This window comes from Pleurodeles waltl, chromosome 11, assembly GCF_031143425.1.
Source record: "Pleurodeles waltl isolate 20211129_DDA chromosome 11, aPleWal1.hap1.20221129, whole genome shotgun sequence".
NCBI lineage: Eukaryota > Metazoa > Chordata > Amphibia > Caudata > Salamandridae > Pleurodeles > Pleurodeles waltl.
In genome coordinates this window covers 30,939,598-30,961,949 of record NC_090450.1, presented here as the reverse complement: position 1 = coordinate 30,961,949, position 22,352 = coordinate 30,939,598, and the positions used below count along the sequence as shown (strand labels likewise).

Genomic DNA, 22,352 nt, shown 5'->3' with positions numbered 1-22,352 from the left:
GAAGCAAGCTGCATTTTTCCCCAAAAGCTGTTCACCAATATTTTGAATCCCCCTCTTCCTGCCTGCTCTCACAGGCAAAGGGCCCTTCCAGATGCAGGGCTGCTTAAAGTGAGATTCCCAACCTGTTGTCTGGGGACCCCTGGGGGTAAGTGAAGCTTCATCGGGGGTTCCGCAACTGCTTAGGATATTAAATAATATTGACAAATTAATAGTGTGTATATAAATTAAGTGGCTAAATGTACAATTGGAAATTTTAGAAAGTACTGTAAATGTCAAGGAATTTGAAATTGATGGCTAAAAATTTAATGAGCATCCTCAGATTGATTTGTGGGATCAGTTCAGGTGCAGCAAACACAATATAGTACGGGCGTTGTGTGGTTTCAATTGAATTTAAAAAAGCTCAAACCTGATAAATTTTTTTTAGTTTTGTTTGCAAATTAAGAAAAATGTGTTATTATTTGTGTATGTTTGATGAATGCTTGTGTCTGTATTTTTTGTGTATTATTTTGCATTTCAAATCATCTACAATGTATAAGCCCGAGTTCCCGGATTCCAATGATGCGTCAGTGGGGGTCCCTAATTCCAATGGTGACTCAGTGGGGGTCCCTGGGTTCCGGTAATGAGGAAGGGGCGGTCCACCGAAGTCAAAAGGCTGGGAACATCCTGTTAACTATGGACTGTGCTTTCTACCCTCTTTCTCGTCAAATGCGTCAAACCCACATTTCAAGTTTGAATGCCAGGGTAAGCCAAGACGCACGGCTAAAAGGCTTAACATGTCATGAACGTAAGAGATCCACGGTGCCAGATGTCACTCACAGGCAACTATTGCGAAACACCAGTGTAATTGTCATTGCCAAAGAAAACTGACGCAGCTTCGGTGTAATTCAACTGTGGGATCGTTGAGAATTTTGACCGAATTGAGCAAGAGTTTTGCAGTGAAACAGTCCAATGAACTTTAAAAAAAAAAAAAAAAAAAAAATGAATGAGTTCAAGGTACATTTTTTCCCCATCAAAGATATTCTGCCAGAGAAAAAACACTTTTGATCCAACTAGGAGGGAAAATAGTTTTCCACGTCGACAACTGACAGGTAAGTGAGAGCTGCTTTTCATATAAATACCCACACACGTGAAATCTGGGTCGGCGTACCTGGAACACTAGTCACAAGCTCAGTACTTCTGTGTTAGTTTCCAGGTAATCTTTGTTCGTGGATTGAAAGACGGCACGTATCAATTAGAACAGCTTGGCTTAATTTGTAATACGCAGACTAACATGATGCTTTCAGTGGTGGGGACAGACGAAGGAACCAAGCGCTACAATGCTACACAAGTGTCTGGGTGTTCTTAAAGTGTACTTGGTGTAAACAAAGTCGTACTGCAAGTTACAAATCCATACAGCACCTGCAGGATCAACACACTGAAACTTTTGCCAAGTGGTAACCTGTGCGAACGGATGCATGTACAGAAACCGTTGCAACAAGAACGCCGCAGGGGGCATGCCCTTGAGAAACCACCTGCCGCCTTCTGTCGCCCTGTGATCAGTAAGTGTAGTATTAATGCCCACCGGGTGCCAAGTGACTGCGCTCAACACTCCGAGGGGCAGCGCAGAGCCGGTCATCGCCTGGCAAGCGGTGTCCCCTGGGCACGGAGGCCAGCAGGTTTGTGAACCCGCGCTCCCTGCAGGACATACTCGCTGGCTGGAAGGTGTGTGCGCCCAACCCCAAGAGGATCTCCTAACAAAGGGACCTGACACCATCACCGCTCGCTCAGCTACAGCAGGACATGTATGTGCACAGCATGACTGTGCAAGAGCCAAAAACAGCAGTGGCCTGTCCAGGATGCACTGCTCGTGCCCTCCCACGGGCACCCTCCTAGCCTAATGAACGCGGAGAGTCTAGACACAACTGACTAAAACAGGGGTGCACGGAAGGTGGTGCACAGTGACGGGTTTGCACGTTTTTCCAACCAGGAGCTATCCAATGTTACCGAGGAGAAAGTGGTACTCGGACAGCGGGGGACAGCTGTCAAGCAACCAACGGCTGAAATAAAAGAAACAAAATAAAACCGTGCTTTCCCACTTGGTCATGTGCCAAAAATGTGTCGAGTTGTGCCGGAGGGCTGGGTGGTTTTCCTCTTGTAAATCTTGCAGCACGGAGTACGAATAAAGGGAGGATCCGATTTCTTCCTAATGTTGTGTGACTCCAAATGTAACCCGATACGTAGGATTACAGGTCAACTTTAATAAAGTGCACCCCAACCAATCAGCATTAGATATATTCGCCCCGACCTGGATCAGCGCGTCTATCCGCCTGTAGGTAACTATAGCGTCGCCGCTCAGTGTGCACAAGCACAAGAGATGGATCCAAGAGCGTCGAGGGCACGGGAGGAGGTTTCCATGGCTACTTCAACTCGGAGGCGGTTCGGCGTTTATAATGTTCTAACACATCCCGACATACAAAGCTCACATACATCAATGACCAAACACGGCTAACGTACGGGCAGTGCTTTAAATGAGCAGGTACTGTCCGGTACTGACTGCAAGCACTTCTAAGCACTGGTGCAATACGTTCCATGGGAGAGTACCGCCACTTCTCAGAAGCAAGCAGGTGCTCTGTAGAGTGAGCACCTGCACTCCTGTATTTCCACTTTAAGCACTGAGTACTGGTGAATGCACAACGCCGTTGGGTGGAGTTAAGCTAGTGCAAGTAACATCCGCCCAATGCCCCTGAGCGGTTATCTGTGCACCTAGTGAAGCTGTGTTTCAGTGTATGGCCGACATTAAGAACACGCAGCCCTCTATACGTCGGGATTCCAGCCCAGAGCGGGAAGCGGGGGCTCGCTCTTCCTACAAACCACAGCTGGTTGTGAAAGAGTGTACAAGTTACACCCTGGGTGAGCAGTGAGTCAACGAGAGGCCTTGCAGCCTCTGTGCACTGTGCATCAGCACTGAGTCAACGAGAGGCCTTGCAGCCTCAGGGCACTATGTATCAGCACTGAGTCAGCCTGGTGGGGGTGGGGGGCTGCCACATGGCTCTCTCTTCAGGGCTGACTGAGTGATACTCTTAACCAAACCTCCGTGTAATGAGTGTATTCTCAGTGGCTGAAATGGAATTACAGAAGTGTGTACGTACAGTTCTAGAGTATCCGACTGCTATAGAAAAGTGCAGGTACTCACCTGTGCTACTAAGAAGTGCAGGTGCTCTTCCTTTCACAATAAAGTACAGGTACCCAGTACCTGTGAGTACCTGCCCATTTAAAGCACCATGTATTGCATTAGCAGAACCCACAATGCACCGCGGTCCCTGTCCGGACAGAGACAAGGAGGCGTCCTTGCATCGCTGGCAGAGAGCGTCTTTAGAGTGCAACCTACGTGCAGGGTAGAGGTGGGCGAGCCAACAAATTAATAACAGGGAGAGCCGAGCCAAGGGTCAGGCTGGGTTCTAAAGGCCCGTGCACGAGCCGAGTCCTGAAAATAGCTGCCATCGAAGTCATGCAACAAACATCATGAAAAAATATGGCAGTCTCTACAATTTTTTTTTTTTAAAAAAAAAGTACTTCTACATGCAAGGCTCTAGTGTCACCGACACTCGCTGCATTACAGCCCACGGTCCATATCACAAGATACTGTTCCTGGAGAGGCAGGTGGTGCACTTCTTAACCCTGTAGAGAGATCACAGTCGGTCCTAGTTTGGAACAATTTAAAGCAGGATTACAGGTCGCTGGGAGGATTACCTTTGCTCTTCCCGAGACACCGAGGGGAAGGAGGGCTGGCTGCACAAACTGTACTCCCTGGCCAGGGCACTGGCACTCAAGAACCAGCTGTCACTCCGCCACCCCCATCCGATGGCACTGGCCTGGATGACCAGGCCCAGTACAATGCGATGGACGTGTCTGGGTGTATTCTGCCAGCACTGGGACACATTCAGTGCGCCTGAGCTCAGAGCCGCAGACGAGGAAGGTATCCAACGCTCAGGTCCAGCTGGGCACAATACAAGTGCCTCACCTAAAGGACCATCCGCACTCTTCCGTTCAACCCTCATTCTGGCTGGGAGCTAGCCACAGCCGAACACCTTGGAGCCAGTGCCATCGAGGGGAACAAGACCATCAGCTTGTCACTTTACAAATGCTTAAGAAATAATCAATGCTTTCCAGCTTAGGTTTCCTACTTTTCAAAGCTTTGAGTGAAAGGGATACGCATAGACTAAAAGAAAGTGAGACACGTCTTTGAGTAATTATATACTAGTACTCTTTCCGAGATCACTTACAATAAGTGTTCATCACTACTTAACGGAATGATTTCTAGCAATCAGGATAGATTACATAAGAAGAAAATAAATACATAAAAACCCACACACGGCGTAAATATACGGCTTGCAGTTTTCATCCAGCTACATTAAAGTGAAATGTTGGCATAAATGTGATACATTAAATTCTGCAGCAGACATTAACCCTCTATGCTATTTTATGACATAAACCTGTTGCTAGACTGCACACGGATCCACTCAGCAAGTGCATTACATTATACCCTAAACATTTATGGTTGCCCTCAATGCTTGGCCCCTTCCCAAATCACAGGCTCTGCTTAGTCCATTTTAATTACCTGCAAAGATTATACCGTGCACCCTCACACCTATACGGGATGGGTCTGTCTGATGACTTGGGCTGCGTCCAATGCAAACTTTTTGCACTTAGTATAGGACAGTGCTTAATTTGTGCTTGTTGTTTCCGGTGCTGAGCACCGGCACTTATTTTTTAGGGCCAGGGCTTATTCTTTGGCCTCAAGCATTTGCTGCGAGAAAAAGACACGTGGAAAAGACGGATAAAGGGAAAAACGAAAAAGCGTCACAAATAGAGAAAGTAGAAAGCTGCAAGAGTGATCTGAAGAAGCAGGGATTGGCTGTATATGGATTGAAGAGGCCCGAGAAGGCTTCAGGATTACGCCGCCCCAGTATTCAATGTTCACACATTTAATTGCAGCAGCCGCGTGTTTAAGAGGAGGGCTTTGGGCACCGGCACCTTTTTATTGACAAATTAAGCACTGGTATAGGAGTGCCCCAGAGTTGTGTGATTTTGGTCTGAAGTTTTAGATACTATTATGCTGATCACGAACTATATGCCTGAGCGGACACCGACGATGCCCTTACTTAGCAATGTAAAAGATGCCCTGCCAACATCTGCAATGATCATGTCCACTCCCAAGACTGTACTGTCTGATCTCCTGCAGTCATGCTTTGGGCAGACAAGGTATGCAATCACTGGAGACACTATTTAGTTGTGCTTGGAGGAATGTGAGGTGGTGATTGTTTGCACACTGCCGAGCTGCGTGCTGGGGGACTCAATACTAAGATATTTACTTGTCTTGACGTGATCAGTACTGATTTGTGTATTCACCTGACGCATGTCTGAGTGGCGTGTTGACCTTCTCTTGGCTGTGTTGACCTTGGAGCTTGTGTTGCTCCACTCTTTGTATTTAATGCTAATAACCAATAAAATGCCACAAAAGCAGGGCTGACCAGATCACCTGACCCTTTAACCAACCCAATAGGTCAGAAGATACCAGTACATGTGCAGCAGGTCGTGCGGCACAAGAATTTCAGTGGAAACACATAAGGACCCCCAAAGACACTCGGTAAACCAGAAGGCTAGCAATATTCCAGTATTTACATAGGATAACAGCACCCACAGTGAATAATAGGTGGAAGGAAAATACTGATGTATTTTGGATCAAGGGACCTGCATGATGGCAAAGTCAGATGGCTTGATTTCACAGGATGCAGCGTCTATTAAATATTCCTGCCTCTTAGGCATCGACCTTTCATCCAAGCTTTCAACAAGCAGCCTTTTTTCCAGATAGTCTGCTACTGTTACCAGGTGCCTGGTCGCAAGAAGGGTATGCTTAACTTACCCCAGTAATAACAGTTTTGGCCAGCACTCCAGTGGACTTCACCACATACTTCTACATCAGCACTAAGCAGTGCTGTTATACTTCTACTTCACCACTAAGTGGCGCTGTTATGCAAGGACGCAGCTTGATCAGCACATGTCCTTTGATCGCTGTGCCTTACTGAGCCATAGTATATTTTATGATGCAGGAGACATATTAACCCCCTGAGCTTATTTATGATGAGTCAAATAAGCTGTTACTAGACAAAATTATGATCTCTCCCCCCAGAACATTAATCACCAGAGTTGTCTTGATATTTTTATTGTTGTATAAAAATTGCTGGAAACACAAAGAACTCTACAGCAAGTGCTTTTAAAACCATGAGATATTTCAAAACAGCTCCACACTGAGCTTGGTGCTCGGTATGGTGGTGGTCGCACCCCCCTAAAGCCGGCCCTGATTTTATGAATTAAGGATATTTGTTTGTTTTTCAAGTGTGCCCACTGCCTAGCGTGGCACAGCACAGATCTTATATGGGTGAGGTTTCAGAGACAACCCAAAAATGTAATCCAAGTTGACATCCTTTACTCCTTCTGGAAGCTTAAATGTGAAGGCCCGGAGCAGACTGCTGAAGAAGATAAAGAGCTCAGTCCTTGCTAGCAGTTCCCCCAAACACACACGGTGCCCTACAAAATGCAGAATAAGAAATATGGGTTAACTCTATTAACACATTTTAACATGAATAACTATTCATACAGAACAGATGACAATTCTGTAAATGGACCTTAGTATAGCCAATAGGTCAGGTGTTGACTGCCAGCATATTGGCTTTGACACTTTTTGTGTTTTTCAATGTTTTCCTAGCACTTTTTTAAAAGAACGTTAAGAGATGGGCACCCACGAATGCACACACATGTGCCAAGTACAAACTGTTGAGTTTTAACATTTCTGTAATGAACATTTACAAAACTATTAAAAGATGGCCACCTGTCCATCTATGAATGTGTGGACAGGCTGACTTCTTTTTATGGTTTTGTAAATAAAGCTTAATTAAAGCATTGGAACATGGATGCTATTGCATGTAGGTGTGTGCCCATATACATGGAAGGGCAGTCATTCTGGGATGGGTTGAAAGCCCATTTAAATCTTGGCATCCTTACGTGCACATGCATGCTTATATGCACAGAGGGGTGGCCATTTGTTAATAGGTTAAGAGCAAATCTTAAAAACATAGCCACCACAAGCAAGGCAAAGGGCCTTCTTTAAAATTGGTGGGGCCTGGTGTGACAACCTTTGTCATATTTCCCAATCCTCTTCAATGAGCTCCTTCAAGGATTCCATCTGTACCACCCTTCAATGGTACCATACATCTCTCCCTAGTCCCTCTCTCACATTTACTTTTTAGCACTTCTCAACCCGATGTACAGTTTCACATAGCTTTACATAACAAACATACAGAGATAAAGAGTTGTACCAGGGTGTAAAAATGCATAGGAAATGTTACCTAAGACAAGGAGAATTACAAGGAGCAGCATTCACATTTCATCCATACAGGTAGGAATTATATGTTAAGAGTGTTTGGCCTTGGAGAAACGATATTGCAGAATTACCTAATTTTCACTCAGTTTAGTAACCAAAGATGCTGTGCTGCATTGTGTGAAAAGGAGAGAGCACAACAGCAACATTTCTGCTAAGATATGGTGCTGCTAATCCCTCCTGTGGTTCTGGCCGACATTAGGCAGCCTTGTGCTAATTCATCATAGTGCATGATGTCAAACATTGTTTTGGCCCACAAGGTTATCTTCCTGGCACAAAATTCTATGGTTTCACAAAGTTTAACACTTTGTATATGAGCTCCATTGTGCAGCACACACACAAGGTTGGAGAAGTGTGGAGAAAATATATATTTTCTCTAATCATACGCCAGCTTCGAGGAGGCATATGTTTGATGCACATCCCTCTCTACCAAAGTAAGTAGGTATGGATTAGCATCAAAATCCATGGGTAGGTGGATAGGAACAGCCAGGTAAAACCTATGGTATGCCTCGTTGGTGCAAAGTTGAGCATCGTGTTACTTTGTATTGCTTTACGGCTACTTTCTAACACAATTCAGGATTTGTGCTGGAAGTGTAAACTAAAAAAACAATAACTTGCACCAGATTTGCTTCCTTTTTGAGATGCAAACCAGGCCTAAAATGGTAATAAATCTGTCCCGTAAACTCAGAAGTTGAAATGTAGCAATGATTGGGGGTGGCATTTTAATAAAATTGTATTACTACCCAAGGCAACCCTTTTTTAGCAATCTTACAATAATGAAAGATTGAGGAAAAAAAGAAGGCTCTAAATCTATGCTAGTAATTTGCATGCAGTATTTTTATGCCAGTTCATATATCAATGTGCTAAATACATAATAAAAGGGTCTATGTGACAAAAGCATTATCCAGTTTTTTGACAGAATACTGAGGAAACAAATATTGCGTAGACAGAATATTGTGTCAAAAATATCAAGGAAGAAAATATTGAGAATGTAAGTTCAATGACGCAAGCATAGATTTTCTATTCTTAACTCCACATCTATGTACCTTTGATATATATATATATATATATATATATATATATATATACACATATCAGGCTCCTCTGTTGAGCCTGTGGATGAGGTCTTAACTCCATATTATTCACATAAGGTCCGAAGAGACTTGTGCCTTGTGAATATTACAGCAATACCGATTTCTGATGGGATTGTGTGGGACAATGTTCCCCTTGATATATACGGGCCTACTAAGGTTATTCAAATACCATACATGTTCAAAATATCTATGACAGATGTGATTACACCTGATGTTGTATCTGATGATTGGGATGTCCAAACAGTAGATTCCATGCTAGCTGAAATGAAGGACTATTCCGTATTTGAAAGTGTTGATGTATAGGACATACAATGAATTATGCAGGAATGTTCTGTTACAACAATTGGGGACATTACTACCTACACCGTGCCACTAGACCCAGGCCAGTATTGAACTATACACATTGGGAACACTGTTCAACACCACCAGTGGGGAGCCTAAAATACTATACAGATAAATTTACATATTTCTCTGGGCATGACACGGAAAATGCAGAGTCATATTATTTTAAATTACCTCCGTCACAGATTAGGAAACTTTTGCTAACTAACACAAAACTGATCTTTTCAGATCCCTTTGTTTCCCCGCTCTCAGTTGAAGGTTACAAATACTGGAAGAGCACTATTGACTTAAAAAGTGTGTGTGGAACACAAGATTGGCAGATACAGGGTAGGGAGGCTTTATTTCAAGCATGCCTGATTCCTGTGCAAATGATTTTTTTAAATGACACCATTCAACAGACATCCTGTCTGGGGTTAGCAAAAATTAAAGACATGAACACGCCCAGTATCCCCACACCGGCAAAGTTTAATGATTGTCAATATTTCCTTAATATCACCGGGGAAACGCTAGATGCAGTGGTTAAGGCTGGTACCTATATTTCTTCCCTTTCCAGTCTCGGTGGGTGGTTAATATGGCCAACTGCCACCAATAGGTGTCAAGCACGTTTTTTTAACTCTTCAGGGGGTTTTACAATTAACAGGCCAGACCCTCGCTTTGTATCGGGTCAACATACAGGTATAATTACAACATACAGTGTGCCAACAATGGGTACAGACTAACATGTTAGCCGCAGTTAAGAAACATCTGAACACTCTTTCTAAAGATGTAGACTTGCAGGATTTTCTGCTAGGTCCTAGGAAACAGAGCTCTAAAAGGTTCCTATATGCTATGTATAATGAGATCTGGAAACTTTCACAGATAGAAGCTGCTGCACGTTTGAGGCAATTAGATAAGGAACACTTAGAGAATGCTTTAGCAGTTGTCAACAACGGCATGAACACTCTATCCAACAGGATTTATTCACTATCAAACATAGTGTTGTCTGCTATTGATATCACTCAGACAGACTTGTCCCGGTTATCTCATGGACAAACACTGCTACGTTCCATCATGCAGCTGGGTTGGACATTACAGATGCTGAAAAATGGACGCATTCCATGGAAGTATATTAACGGGAGTGAATTATTCACTGCTTTTAACCTTTCTGTAGAACAACAGACAATGGCTAAAAGGGAAGCTAGTTTCACCATGTTTCACATTGAGAAGTTAGACAAGTTGCCCTTCACGGTAGCAGAGAGTCCTTCAACTATTTGGCTCTTACATGTCATAATTAACTTACCCATTTCAACCTTTCGTTTCTCAAGCTGCTTGAAACATCTTGCAGTGTACAGGTTTGAGCACCTGGGTGATAGCTATATTAAGGAAGTGGGAGCTGCCCTTTGATCATACATGTTTGAACGGCGAAACAGAGGTTTTTCTTAGTGGAAGCGAATGTGAGACTACTGTTAGTCATTCAATGCTATTTAAGCAGGTGTCCCTTTATGGCCTTTGCAATGCGGGGGTCAAAAACTTGGCCTTTTTTCTGAAGGGTACTCCAGTCCCTTTGATTTAACCAGTATTTCATGTACTTTCCAATGGAAGTTATGTGGTACTGAGCGATCAAAGTTGTTGCGGCATGCAACCAGGAATTGCCTACGCAATCTCAGTCTCGAAGGTCGTTACGTGTTGTGAACATGTTCTATTCCCCCCTACACAAGAGATAAAAGTATCTGACATGTGGCCCCACATAGACACTATTAATGTAAATTATGACAAGCTGAGAAGACTAAAGGCGCTATTGTTTCAAAAACAGGTTGCCTTGACATCTGCTAGAGAGACGTATGCTCTCCAGATAGCGAGATCATCCGCCAAGATACAATCCCTATTAAATACCAACTTCCCCAAGCACTTTAGAGAATTGGTGTCCAGAATATTCAATGCTTCAAGCACTGTTGGGATTGTCCATTTCTTTAAGGCTGTCGGGTCTGGTTTCGTGTCCATCTTCCAGACTGTTTTCGGAGTCATCCCATCAGCCATCCATTCGTTCTTTTCAAGCTTTTTGGTGGTTTTCTGATTATTTTGGCATTGATTGGCATACTACTGCTGCTATTTCTTCTGATTCGCAGTGGTTGTTTCTTTCCAGCTACACAGAGCAATGGAGCCGCTCCCACCAACTCAACTGTGCGGTGAATGCATGGTTCGGATCTTCGGTGTCCTCTTGCTGGTGGAATTGGAGCATGATTGATCGTTGTCATTTCGGCCACTTCTCTGGTGCGTACAACCAGTTTTCCGCTGCGTGTGGTGCCTCTTCGAACACCTGCCTATGGTATGTCTTGCTGTTGCACTGGCATCTCCTGTGGACCATGCACTGCTGATGTCCCTAATGAGGGTTCATACACGGTCATGCCCCTTGAGACTAAGGTTGCTCCGCAAGGCAACCTATCAGCCTTCCGTTCTAATGTCTACTATGGACGACGGCACTGTGGCAGATGGCTTTACACTAGAGACTGACACGCACTACTGCTCTGTGGATCCGTTTTCCCGCCCGGCGCTCTATTTAACATCAGATGATGTGGACTCATTTTTGAGGTCCTTGGTTGGTGACTTCGATGACACTCTTCGAGATCATGACTATAGCAAATGATTTGATGAATTGGCTTGCCATTCCCAATTAAAAGTATGCATTCAATTTGACTTTGCTTTGGCCTGCCGTGCTTGTCATGGTTGACATCAACACCTCTGTATGTATTTTGGCTAAATATTTTTTACTATTTTTTAACATATTTTAAAAGTTTTTTAGCTAGTTTTTATGCTTTTAGCTTTTTAGTGCAGAGCAATTTTAGCGATGGGATCCCAAACCTCCATCATATCTGTTACGGCAATAGGGAGGGTGTAGTGAATCCTAGTTTGTTATATATATATATATATATATATATATATATATATATATATATATATATATATATATATATATGTATATATATATATATATATACATATGTATATATATATTTATATATATATATATATATATATATATATATATATATATATATATATATTGCCAAGGTACATAGATGCGGAGTTAAGTATAATCAAAGTTTGCTTGCCCATAGAAACTTACCTTCACAATATTTTTGTCCTCAATATTCTTGACACAATATTTTGTCCACCTGATATTTTTTCTCCAATATTGTGTGCAAACACCCCATTAAACCACTTACATAAAATGCAAATGTGTTTTCTATGTCACATGTTATGCCCTACAGCAAGAACTTAACCCTCATGCTATTTTATCATAAATCAAAACTGTGACTAGGCAATTCATAGATTTGTCCATCAAGAGCATTATTCACCAATGTTATCATAGTGTTGTTATCATTCACTGAAAAATGCCGGGCACATAAAAAGATCGCAGCCATGCACGGGGCGCCCCCTTGAGGTTGCCACCCAGTGCCACAGCACCGGTCACACCGCACTAAGTACAGCACTTGCTGTGAGCACAGAATGCAACACACTGCAAGTAGTGGCGAGACCAGATAAAGGTGCCTGGGGAGATCAGGGCCTCACAAAAAGGTAAACTGTACAGTTTCTGAAAGCCAACCCTGGTCCTCAAGTCCCTGGCGCAAAAAGGGACTACTTTCCCTGTGAGTGTTCCGAACATGGCAGTGAAAAGTCTGCATGTGAGGGCCTTAAGGTAGATAAAAAGGAGAAAGACACAAGACTCCTAACAAACACATGTAAATGTCATCTTACACATATAAATTACATTTGGACTAACCACTTGAAAAACCTCACCTTTAAGACCACTGTGATGTAAATGTGAAGGAGCTTTAACACTGAAACATAACTTTTAAACGTACAATACTTTCAGTGTTTACCTGGATAATAAATCGTTTGCACATCACAAATTGGACTATACGCAGCAAGGAATTCTTATTTGTAAATGTAAGTTTATGGCCGAAAATACATCTTTTTTCGCCTGCCAGCAATGTGCAAAGAGAAGATGGTGGGCAGGGTTCAGAAGTGTAGTTTGCATTGGAAGATTTGCAATGCCCACCAACATTTGGGCATTGCTAAGCTCCTCTCTGGCCCTTTTCCAACCGGTTAATGGCTGCAGATTTACTCCAGCCAGTGACTGGAGTGGCTCTCCTTCCAGGATGGGAAGGGGAATGGATCACACACAGATTTGCTAGGGGTGCAGGGAAACAGATTTCTCCACTGGCAAAAATGGTTTCTTGTTTGTGAAAATGTGAAATAATTTGAATTTTCGCAGGAGATGCATTTTCCCTGTACAGTGTTCTATGCTATGTAGAAGCTCGAGATGGTACCCGTAGGAATAGTCACATTATGTTTTTGGTAGGTACCAGGAAAATTGCGTTTCTCACAGCTTTTCAGGCATATTAACGTGAATATTTGTGAACAGCAAAAGAATGAAAAAATAAAAATACATTCAAGCTAGATATAAGGCTTTGTTTTTGCTCAATAGGGTCCATTGATTATCTTTGCAATTGTTATTTGATTAGGCTTAACATAGATATTAACTGAAATATGGTAAAAAATACACACACTTTTTTTATATTCCTTTAACAATTTGTCGGTTTTGTTTCCTGTTGAAGGCTAAAAAAATCCAACTCTTTACCCCCAGACCAACAGTCACTTCTTGCTGGAATGTAACTTCATCTGGCTAGATATTCACAACTCTTCAAAATCTGAGCACATCAATTACCAGGTGGAAAGGTAATTTCTGATGATTGTTAGAATATGAATACTACATTTTATTCTAAACTTTTTAAATCTATTGTAGGTACATTTCTTTATGGCAGGAATATGTGGCCTGTGATGCATTATTCACTAAATGAAGCAGCACTTCCTGATGCAAAATTTTCCATGGTAAATATATTGGAGAAATATTGTGGCATTGATGCATTTTGTTTGAACAGCACAGTAAGTACACATGTAGCATACTGCATTAGTTCTTGAAAACTAACTATATATGTATGAATATTTGAATGGCTACAGGGGTAATTTTAAAGTGTATCCGTAGCTGGGGAGTAGCACCACTAACCACACAGGTCCTCTCAGATACCTTTTAGTAACAGCAGTGTTCTACGTTCGATCACATGGGCCCAGATGTGCGAAAGGTTTTTGCACGTGCTTTCCTGCACTAACATTCATGCATGGCAAGTGCGAAAACCCAAAGTACAGTGAACAAAAGAAAACACATAGACATAGAGTCACCAGCACCCCTTTGAAAGCCACATTCACCTTTCAGACCGCTGCACCAATGCATGGGAAGAAAGGGTAGAGAAACTGAATGCTGCATGGATTAAATATTAGAGACGCCAGATTCAGAGTTTTTGGATTCAAATCAATTAAAGCATACCATCATGTACAACGTCATCATGCTATTAGTCAGACTTACGCTTTTCTCATTGAGAACACAATGCAGCTTAAAACTGTGACACCAGCTCATGCACGTTTGCTCAAATCTCAACTTCTCTGGGATTTGTTTTCAAACATTACAAGCACAGTTTGGCTTGTTGACAAATGGCTTGTGCTTAACCAAGTTGCGATGCCAATTACTCCTGCTGCATGGCAAGTTAAGGGCCAGTGACCCAGTGCACAGTTGTGGCCATTGCTTTAGACTGCAGGCCAGAAGACAATGACCAAGTGGTCTACAAGTACAACTTCAATGCAATAATAAGGTAAACAGAAAAGAGTTGTGGTTGGTGATTGCCCTCAGGTTTGGGAGATCAGGAGACAGGTGTATCTACCATCTCCTATCCTGCCTTAGCTTTACATTGTACAGCGTGGGACCTTGGCCTGACCTTGGCCCTGCACCCAATCTACTTACTGAGCATTCAGCAAAAAGGCTGAGTGCACCAAAGCACATATGGCACACCCCATTTACATTCATGAGGTGCTAAGTTGTCATTCTCTCCATTGCACACTGTAGGATTGCCCCTTGAGAGTGTTTTACAGAAACCTGGTACCTAATATCAATAAGCAACCACAGTTTGCCATTTGACAAAAAGGAAAATGCTGTGCTCTCAAAATGTACATTCCATAACAAACTGATTTGTCGCTCTGGTATCACACTGCTCCCTTACTTCAAGACAAATATGGCATGATTGCCCCTTTCGGATAGCCCAGTGCAGACATCAAAGGGAGTGGTAAGGTGTCCAAAGATCATTTATATGCTAACAACCTCTGGGAGAGCATCACAGTAGCAACCGCTCTCAAACAGCTTTTGTCATCTCTGGTCTTTCTCTAACGGATGAAACGGCCAAAGAAAACCAACTCATGCGCAGAAGAGAAAGGTGATTGCATGCGCAGCGCGCAACTAATCGAATTGCAAAGGCATTGCTACATCCCACAAGGTGTCTTCCTTTTGGAACATATGAAATAAATACAAAACAAAACCTAACACATTCCAACACTCTAACAGGAAATAGAACATCCTATTTATGAGAAAAAGTAAAGACGCAATATTATCAAAATCTTAACATGACCCAAAGACTGAACTAAATATAATTTTTCCTCCAGTAAAGTAAAAAAGTTTGGGACCACTTGTTCTAAACATTAATTGACAATATTTAATGTTTTTATTAAACCCCTTGCTTGTGTGAAGAATGCTTCATGAGTACCAGGAGAATTAATACTTTGTTTGTGATTTCTACAAGATGGAACCCACTCAGATTTGCTTCGACCACTGACTTGCTCAAGCCCATTTTTCTCAGATGATAAAGCAAAATCTGAAGTTTTATTTTTCACTCTGTTTACATTTCTCTGACTGATTTAATAAAATTCTTTGGAATTAGGAGGAGCAACTGATGGTGTGACCCAACACTTTCTGACATCTAGATAACTTGAAGAAATTGATACTACAATAATTCTTTTGAAATTGCTAAGTTCTACATGACCTTTTCTGACGAATGTAGGAATTTTCAGTCTTACAAAATCACCTATCTGAAAATCAGTACAATGTACTCTTTTCAATGTGTTATATACCAGGAACAAAAATTAACATGTTTCTTCCTTACTTATTCATCAACTTTCTTCTTGCAAGATTGACAATTGTAATGCAAATGGTTTTTCTTAGCCTCATGAAGTTCCACTAGGGTAACTAGAAGAATACCTTTCAGTACTTGAAAATTAGAAATTCTTGTTTTTGAATGAGGTATAGCATTATCTGAAGTTAATATTTCTTGAATGGCATTTGCAGGGTGCATATTATTAGTTAGTGCTGACCCAATAGTGTCACTAATAAGTTTACTGGCTCTTTCAGCAAGGCATGGTGATAAAGACTGGTGCCTTTATGTTCAATACCCATTACTTTAAGAAATCTGACCACAGTTTTTGACGACAACTGTCCACCATTGTCTGTTACCAAAATTAGTAAATACCTTCATGTGAAAAACCCATTAACAACTAATATTTACAACTGAGTTGGGAACTTCTACAAATTCAACCTCAGTCCACTTCCATCTATTGTTAATAATAACCAAAGCATGCTTATTGTTGATCAAGGGAATAGATCTAGGAAATCAAAAGCTAATTCGTCTCAAACATTTTCAGGTAATTCTTCTGATACCATATGTGATGTTCTAACAATTAATTGCTTGTCTGCCTTCCGACAAATTTCACAACTTTTCACTTTTCGTTCAACATCCAAATACATACTTGGCCACCAATAAGTTTCATGTAATATTTTTCTGTCCAATCTCATGCCTAAGTGTCCAACATGACCTAAATCTAGTAATGTGTTTGTGAAAGAGGTATGCTGAACTAATGTGAAACACCTCTTTAAATAATGCCCTGAATTAATGAACGTTCAGGTTAAATTTTTGAAAAGATTTCAAATCTTTCTGTTTGGGTCAACCACTAATGATATACCAAGAAGCTACACACAATCAATGATTAGATGAAAATGTTTTATTCCAATCATCTTTGGATATACAAGACTGGTTGCTGAAAACAACAGAAGCAGTGGCATATTCTTCAAACACCTTGTCAAATTTCTTCTGATGTTATTGGAAATCTAGAGAAATGACATTTTGTTGGTATATGCTGGCACATGAACTACTGAAACTGTATTATGTTTTGTGGAAAGTCTTGTAAGCCTTATAGTGTGTCTCTCAGAGTAACCAATGAGTCTGTTTAATATGTACATTTAAGGTTTGTGATCATTTTAAAGCTGTAAATGCATTCCCCAAAGTACATTTCTGAACATTTCCACTGTCCATGTACAATCTCACATTTCTTTCTCAATTACAGAGTATGATTCCTTTGAATACTTTAAAATCTAGAATCAAAAGAAATTGTTCGTTCAGTGTTATTTGGATTTTTTCAGTAACAGCAGCTCCTAACCCTTTCATTGGCATCTACAGTAAACTGGAACCCTGTTACATATGGCTATAAAAGAGGTGCTCACAATAAGTCTGATTTGATGCAATCTAAAGCTTCTTTTTTTGTTGGGGATTCTTAACAAAATCCAATTTTTTCTTCAACAGTTTAGTAATGGATTCAGCTATAGACACAAAATTTGGAAGAAATGTAGCATGGAATTCGGACAATCCAATGAATCACATAACGTGTTCTCTGTTACTAGGCTGTGGAGCATCTTCAATGGTTTTGACAACTCCTGGCTTAGGACGCATTCCATGCTCTCTAAAAATATGCGCAAGTTGACCTTGACCAAAACTAAATTCCTCCTGTCTAAAACGTAGACCACTAACTTTAAGTTTTTCAAAAACAGTGAGGATCTCATGCACAACTAATACACCATCTTGAAAAGTTAGAACATCCGCTAAATTGCCAAATATTTTGTCCATAATTCTCTGGAAAACAGAGGCCATGGAGGCTAAAACTAAAGGCAACCTTCTGAATTGAAATGCACCATCCGGTGTAACTGTATGGTAATGTGAGGAATCTGAAAGGGCAAGTTGATGTTAGGCTGACCTTAAATCCATCTTACTAAAGCTTTTGGCACATTTAAGCTTGACCAACAAATCATCAGTTCTAGGTAGTGGGTAAGCATTGATCCACATATTCTTGTTAAGTGATCCAAGAACAATGAAAGTTTGTAATTTCAGGTTTTTCCTCTTGGTTCTAACAATGGGAGAAAGACACATTGAACTATCAACAGGGTCACTAACACCCTGTTCTTGTAGTGAGATAAGTGCTTTAGACAAATCATCCCTACTGCTCAAGGGAATATTCCTGAAATCGTGCCTGACAGGGAGGACCCTTGGTTAAGTTTAATGTTTAATTCAAAATCAATCAACTTTAAATTATTTTCAAACATTTCTTAGTAATTCCTAAATCAATTGTTGAATCTGACGATGAAAACTGTCACCATTATTTAGAAGAGGAACAGGGTTAATACTGGCAGTGTTATTGGTAATGTAATGTACATCAAGCTGTGTAAGAATCTCGTGTGAAAAGATCAGCGTAAGACAATACTTTTTCACTTATACCTGATAACAGAACCATATCTAACATAGCCTGATGAACACAGCTTAGAATGTTCTTTCATTTGTAACTAATGTACATTGTACCAGTAATTCATTTGTTTTGGCAATTAATGGTAGATATAAAATGTCAATTGAGATTAATTTTAGAGCCTTGAAAAGATTTAGGGCCTAATTAAGATACTGGCGGACAGGTTACTCTTTCACAATGGTGACGGATATCCTATCTACCGAAATCTAAATCCCATTGGATATAATGGGATTTGGATTTCAGCGGACGGAATAACTGTCAACATTATGATAGAGCAACCTGTCCACCAATATCTAAATCAGGCCCTTAGTTCTGATGTCAGGATCTTCAACCGGTTTGTTCTTGCAATACTTCTCAAACATATTGTCTGTGATGATGATGACTCTGGCTCCAGAATCCATTAGCAACTTGATTACTTGTGCTTTTAACATTGAGAACACATTCTTCCAGATTTGTTTTTATACTTTTTAACCTTTTAACTCTTGTGTCCTGTGAAAATGCAATCATTCGAAGTAGCATCAGCTACTTCTTAAAGGAACAGTTTCATGAAGTAAAGTATTTTTTCCTAAATGGCTTTCTGACACTTCACATCTAACTGGTCCCTTATTAACTTTTCATTAAAATTTTCAAAATCACAGTTAACTGCTAAGATCCATACACCTGTGACATAAGATTCTAGTGATTCTTCTAGTTTTTGCTTCCTTGAAAAAATAGTACAGTACCTGGCAACAATACCTTGTGTGTCAAAACGTTTCTCTAATCTCTGTTTAGGTGTAGTAAGAACACGAAAGCAAACGTTAAAAAATATATTGACCTTCTCTTCCTAAATAGTGTTTTGATATGAATTTTCTTCTTTCTGCTATAAAATATTGTGCACCTTTGCACCAAGATAAACATTAAATGATCCATACTAATCCTTCCATGCAACAAGAGGATCACAATGTAAATGCAAAAAAGGGAGGCAGATGAACAGCCTCCAGTTTGAGAGAAAAAATGTTATTGTATAAGAGTGGTAAGAATTTCAAAACAAGAGAAAATACTTATTGATAATGGCACTGTAATAGGAATGTAGAGCTGACTAAGGTGAAAATATGTGCAAATTATCAGTATGCAGAACAGTAAACCTTTCAACAGGTGTGCAGATCACCGTACAATATAGTTCAGATTGGATGAATCAGAATATGAGGTACAGTTTTTATTAAAAATTTACACAAAACAGCACAAAGTAGTTAATGATGCCTTCATACTACAAGTATTTGGTTTAGAGTGGTGTGCACATCATCGAATGTGCCACAATCCTTGGCAAGAAAAATAAATGCACAGTACCTTCATGCAGTAGAAACATGAAAATGACTTAGCCATTGATGTAGTTTTGTAAGCGTTGGGTAATTTTCTTATATGCAAGAAGAAGGAAGGGAAAAACCCAGTCCTCTTAGAGAAGGCAGCATGAAAGTCGGTGGTATGGGCAGAGTTTCAGGGGAATCAGCAGCATGGGATCTAGAGAACCGAGGTTGCCAGCTCAATGGCAAATCTTTCAGTGTTATTGATATCTATGAGACTAGTAAGGTGTCCAAAAAATACTTTATTTGCTAACAACCTTGGGGAGAGTGTCTCAGCATCTACTGCTCTCATACAGTTCTTGTCGCCATCCCCCGTCTTGCACTAACGGACAAAACCTCCTGAGAGAACGGAGTCGCGTTCAAGCAATAAATGCGTTTGCGTGGACAGCACCAGACTCATCCAGTTGAAAAGGCGCCACGCCACAACACCCAGCAACTTAGTTGAATTGGTACTTGGTGTAGATGAGGGAGTGTTGCCTCGCGCAGCACTTCAAGTTAACAAAGGTTAGACTGGTCAGTAAAGCAAACCCTCAGCGCAGCTGGAAACACGTTCTTGAGGATTTCTACCATCAAGCACAGAAGGGGCATGATGCAGGCTAGTTGTGTAACATAAGTCCCTGTAGCCACATAATGCGACCTCCAGGAGCCCCCCTTGGCAAAAGTAGTAGGTGGTGTTCCATCTCTATTCACTTTTGCAGGGGTGGGGCCCTCAAGTTTCATTACACAACTGATGTAAGCCTCTGCACCCTTTGCCTGCAGCGGGGACCCTGACATTCAGGCCGCCCCTATTCAGTTCAAAGTCTATGAATATCTGAGCCAATATTGGAAACTCTGGGGTCCCTCCCCACATTGTGTTGGGGACATCATTTTGCCCTATGTCACTGAAGCACAGCAGGTTTTAGAATGGTTTTGCAAGGGTGTTAGCCCTCAGTGGGGCCTTCATATTGACTGCTCCACCATTTTATGAGCTTTCACTGTGCATGTCTGCATGTGCAGAGAAAAACAGGTTTACCTGCATTCAGAATGAGTAAATTAACTGGACCAGTTTTCAATGGTGAGCCACAGGGCAGGGGTTGGAGGCAACATAATGACATATGTCCATATTTGTTCCCCAGAACCAGTAGAAATGAGCCAGTGTTTGAAAGCTGGTCTTCAAATGATGCTGATATTGGGTTCTGGTATAATTACACACAAACCAGAGTCCAGTCACCTAAAGCATCCAAACCAGCCATAGATGTTTGTTGGGTTCTGCTCGGATAAGATAAAGGCTCAAATGTGGGAGCCAGTGACACAGGCCAAACATAAAGGAGGGGCACATGGTTGTGCTTCACAGCAGCAAACTAACCAGAAAACATCAGCTGCATTCACACTAAAACCTTTTAATCCCATAGAGATAGCAGTGGAAAGGAAAGGAAGCTGTTTAGCGGAAGACAAACGAGGTGTGCGACAAAGGATCAAGAATGGGAATGCAGCAGGTGCAAGTGAGATGAGAAAGAAGTGAAGTGAAGAAGTGGAGAAAATAAGTATCTCAGTATGTGGATGATGGTTTAGCCCATCAGGAAAGGTGCAGATCACCAGAGCTCATGTGGGGTACTTGCTATTTTCCCATTAAAATGGTGGTAAGAGCTCAGTGAGCGAACTCTAGGACCTTCTGTGGAGTGTGTTGTCAGAAGCTCAGTGTGGTTTCTGCATGACACCAGTGTGGTACCACCACTAATGTGCTGGACCATGTATTACTGTGAAACAGTGTTGAGACCATTCTTAGCCTGTTTGGAGGAGTGGGTGTTCAATGCAGATGCATTGTAGAAACTGTTATGACAATGCATGCTTAACATAGGAGGTATTGATGGAAACTAGCCTGGCAATGTATTCTTTATTTATAAGGGCATTGTACAAACTGACATAGCAAGGTATGCTTTACTTATATAGTCATCATGGAACATAGTCTGCCACTGAAACAATAATATATGTGTCACTGCAGAAACTTCCATTGCTTTGTAAAATTTACATATATGGAATTGTGGAAACAGTCAAGGCTGCTTTGCATACTCCAGACAACATGCATGTGAAAATCAGTAACTTGCGGAAATCTGATAAACAGCAATGGTTAATGAATTCTTAATGTAAACTATAACGGCCCCGTTTTTGTGACAATGCTGAAATTAGTAAACAGAAAGCACGCATCTCGCATTCAGGGGTGGTCCCTCCATGTGAGCGGAGGAACATCGCCCCACCAAAAAAATGCCCCTCATAACAGATAAATTAAATGGTAATAAACTTTGTTTATTACCATTTCATTTTTCAGCACCCCATCCAAAACAGAGTGTCATTAAGGGATGGGGCTATTGCTGCAGAGTGGCTGCAGGGAGTTGTGCATTTTTTTAAAGTGCGCATGTCCTTTTGGCTGGCCGTCTCGTAACGGGCAGTCAGACATGCGCACTTTAAACATCTTTAACCCAACTGTCTTAAGACAGCTGGGTTTGAGAAAGCACAGGTCTTTAGCGCTCTGGTGAGTGCTGAGAGAGCCTGATTCCACCAATCCTGACGCTGTGTTTATGCTGTTTTAGTCACATGATTTATAAACCACTGACACCTGTTTCACTGGTGACCTTCCTTGGTCTGTGACTTTTTTCAAGTCTTTTACATTTCATTGGTATGGCAAACATTTTAAAT

The 22,352-nt window shown here is 41.3% G+C and overlaps 1 protein-coding gene across 1 annotated transcript in view; it reads right to left on the bottom strand.

The window, feature by feature from the left end:
- Nucleotides 1–6,186: 6,186 nt before the first annotated feature.
- The window catches only part of LOC138265296 (cytochrome P450 2J2-like), a 99,981-nt gene continuing 83,815 nt past the window's right edge, over nt 6,187–22,352 (bottom strand). The window contains exon 9 of the mRNA XM_069212902.1: nt 6,187–6,567. Within this exon, the coding sequence (XP_069069003.1) occupies nt 6,389–6,567 (179 nt within the window). The 3' untranslated portion in view covers nt 6,187–6,388. The remainder of the gene's footprint in view (nt 6,568–22,352) is intronic.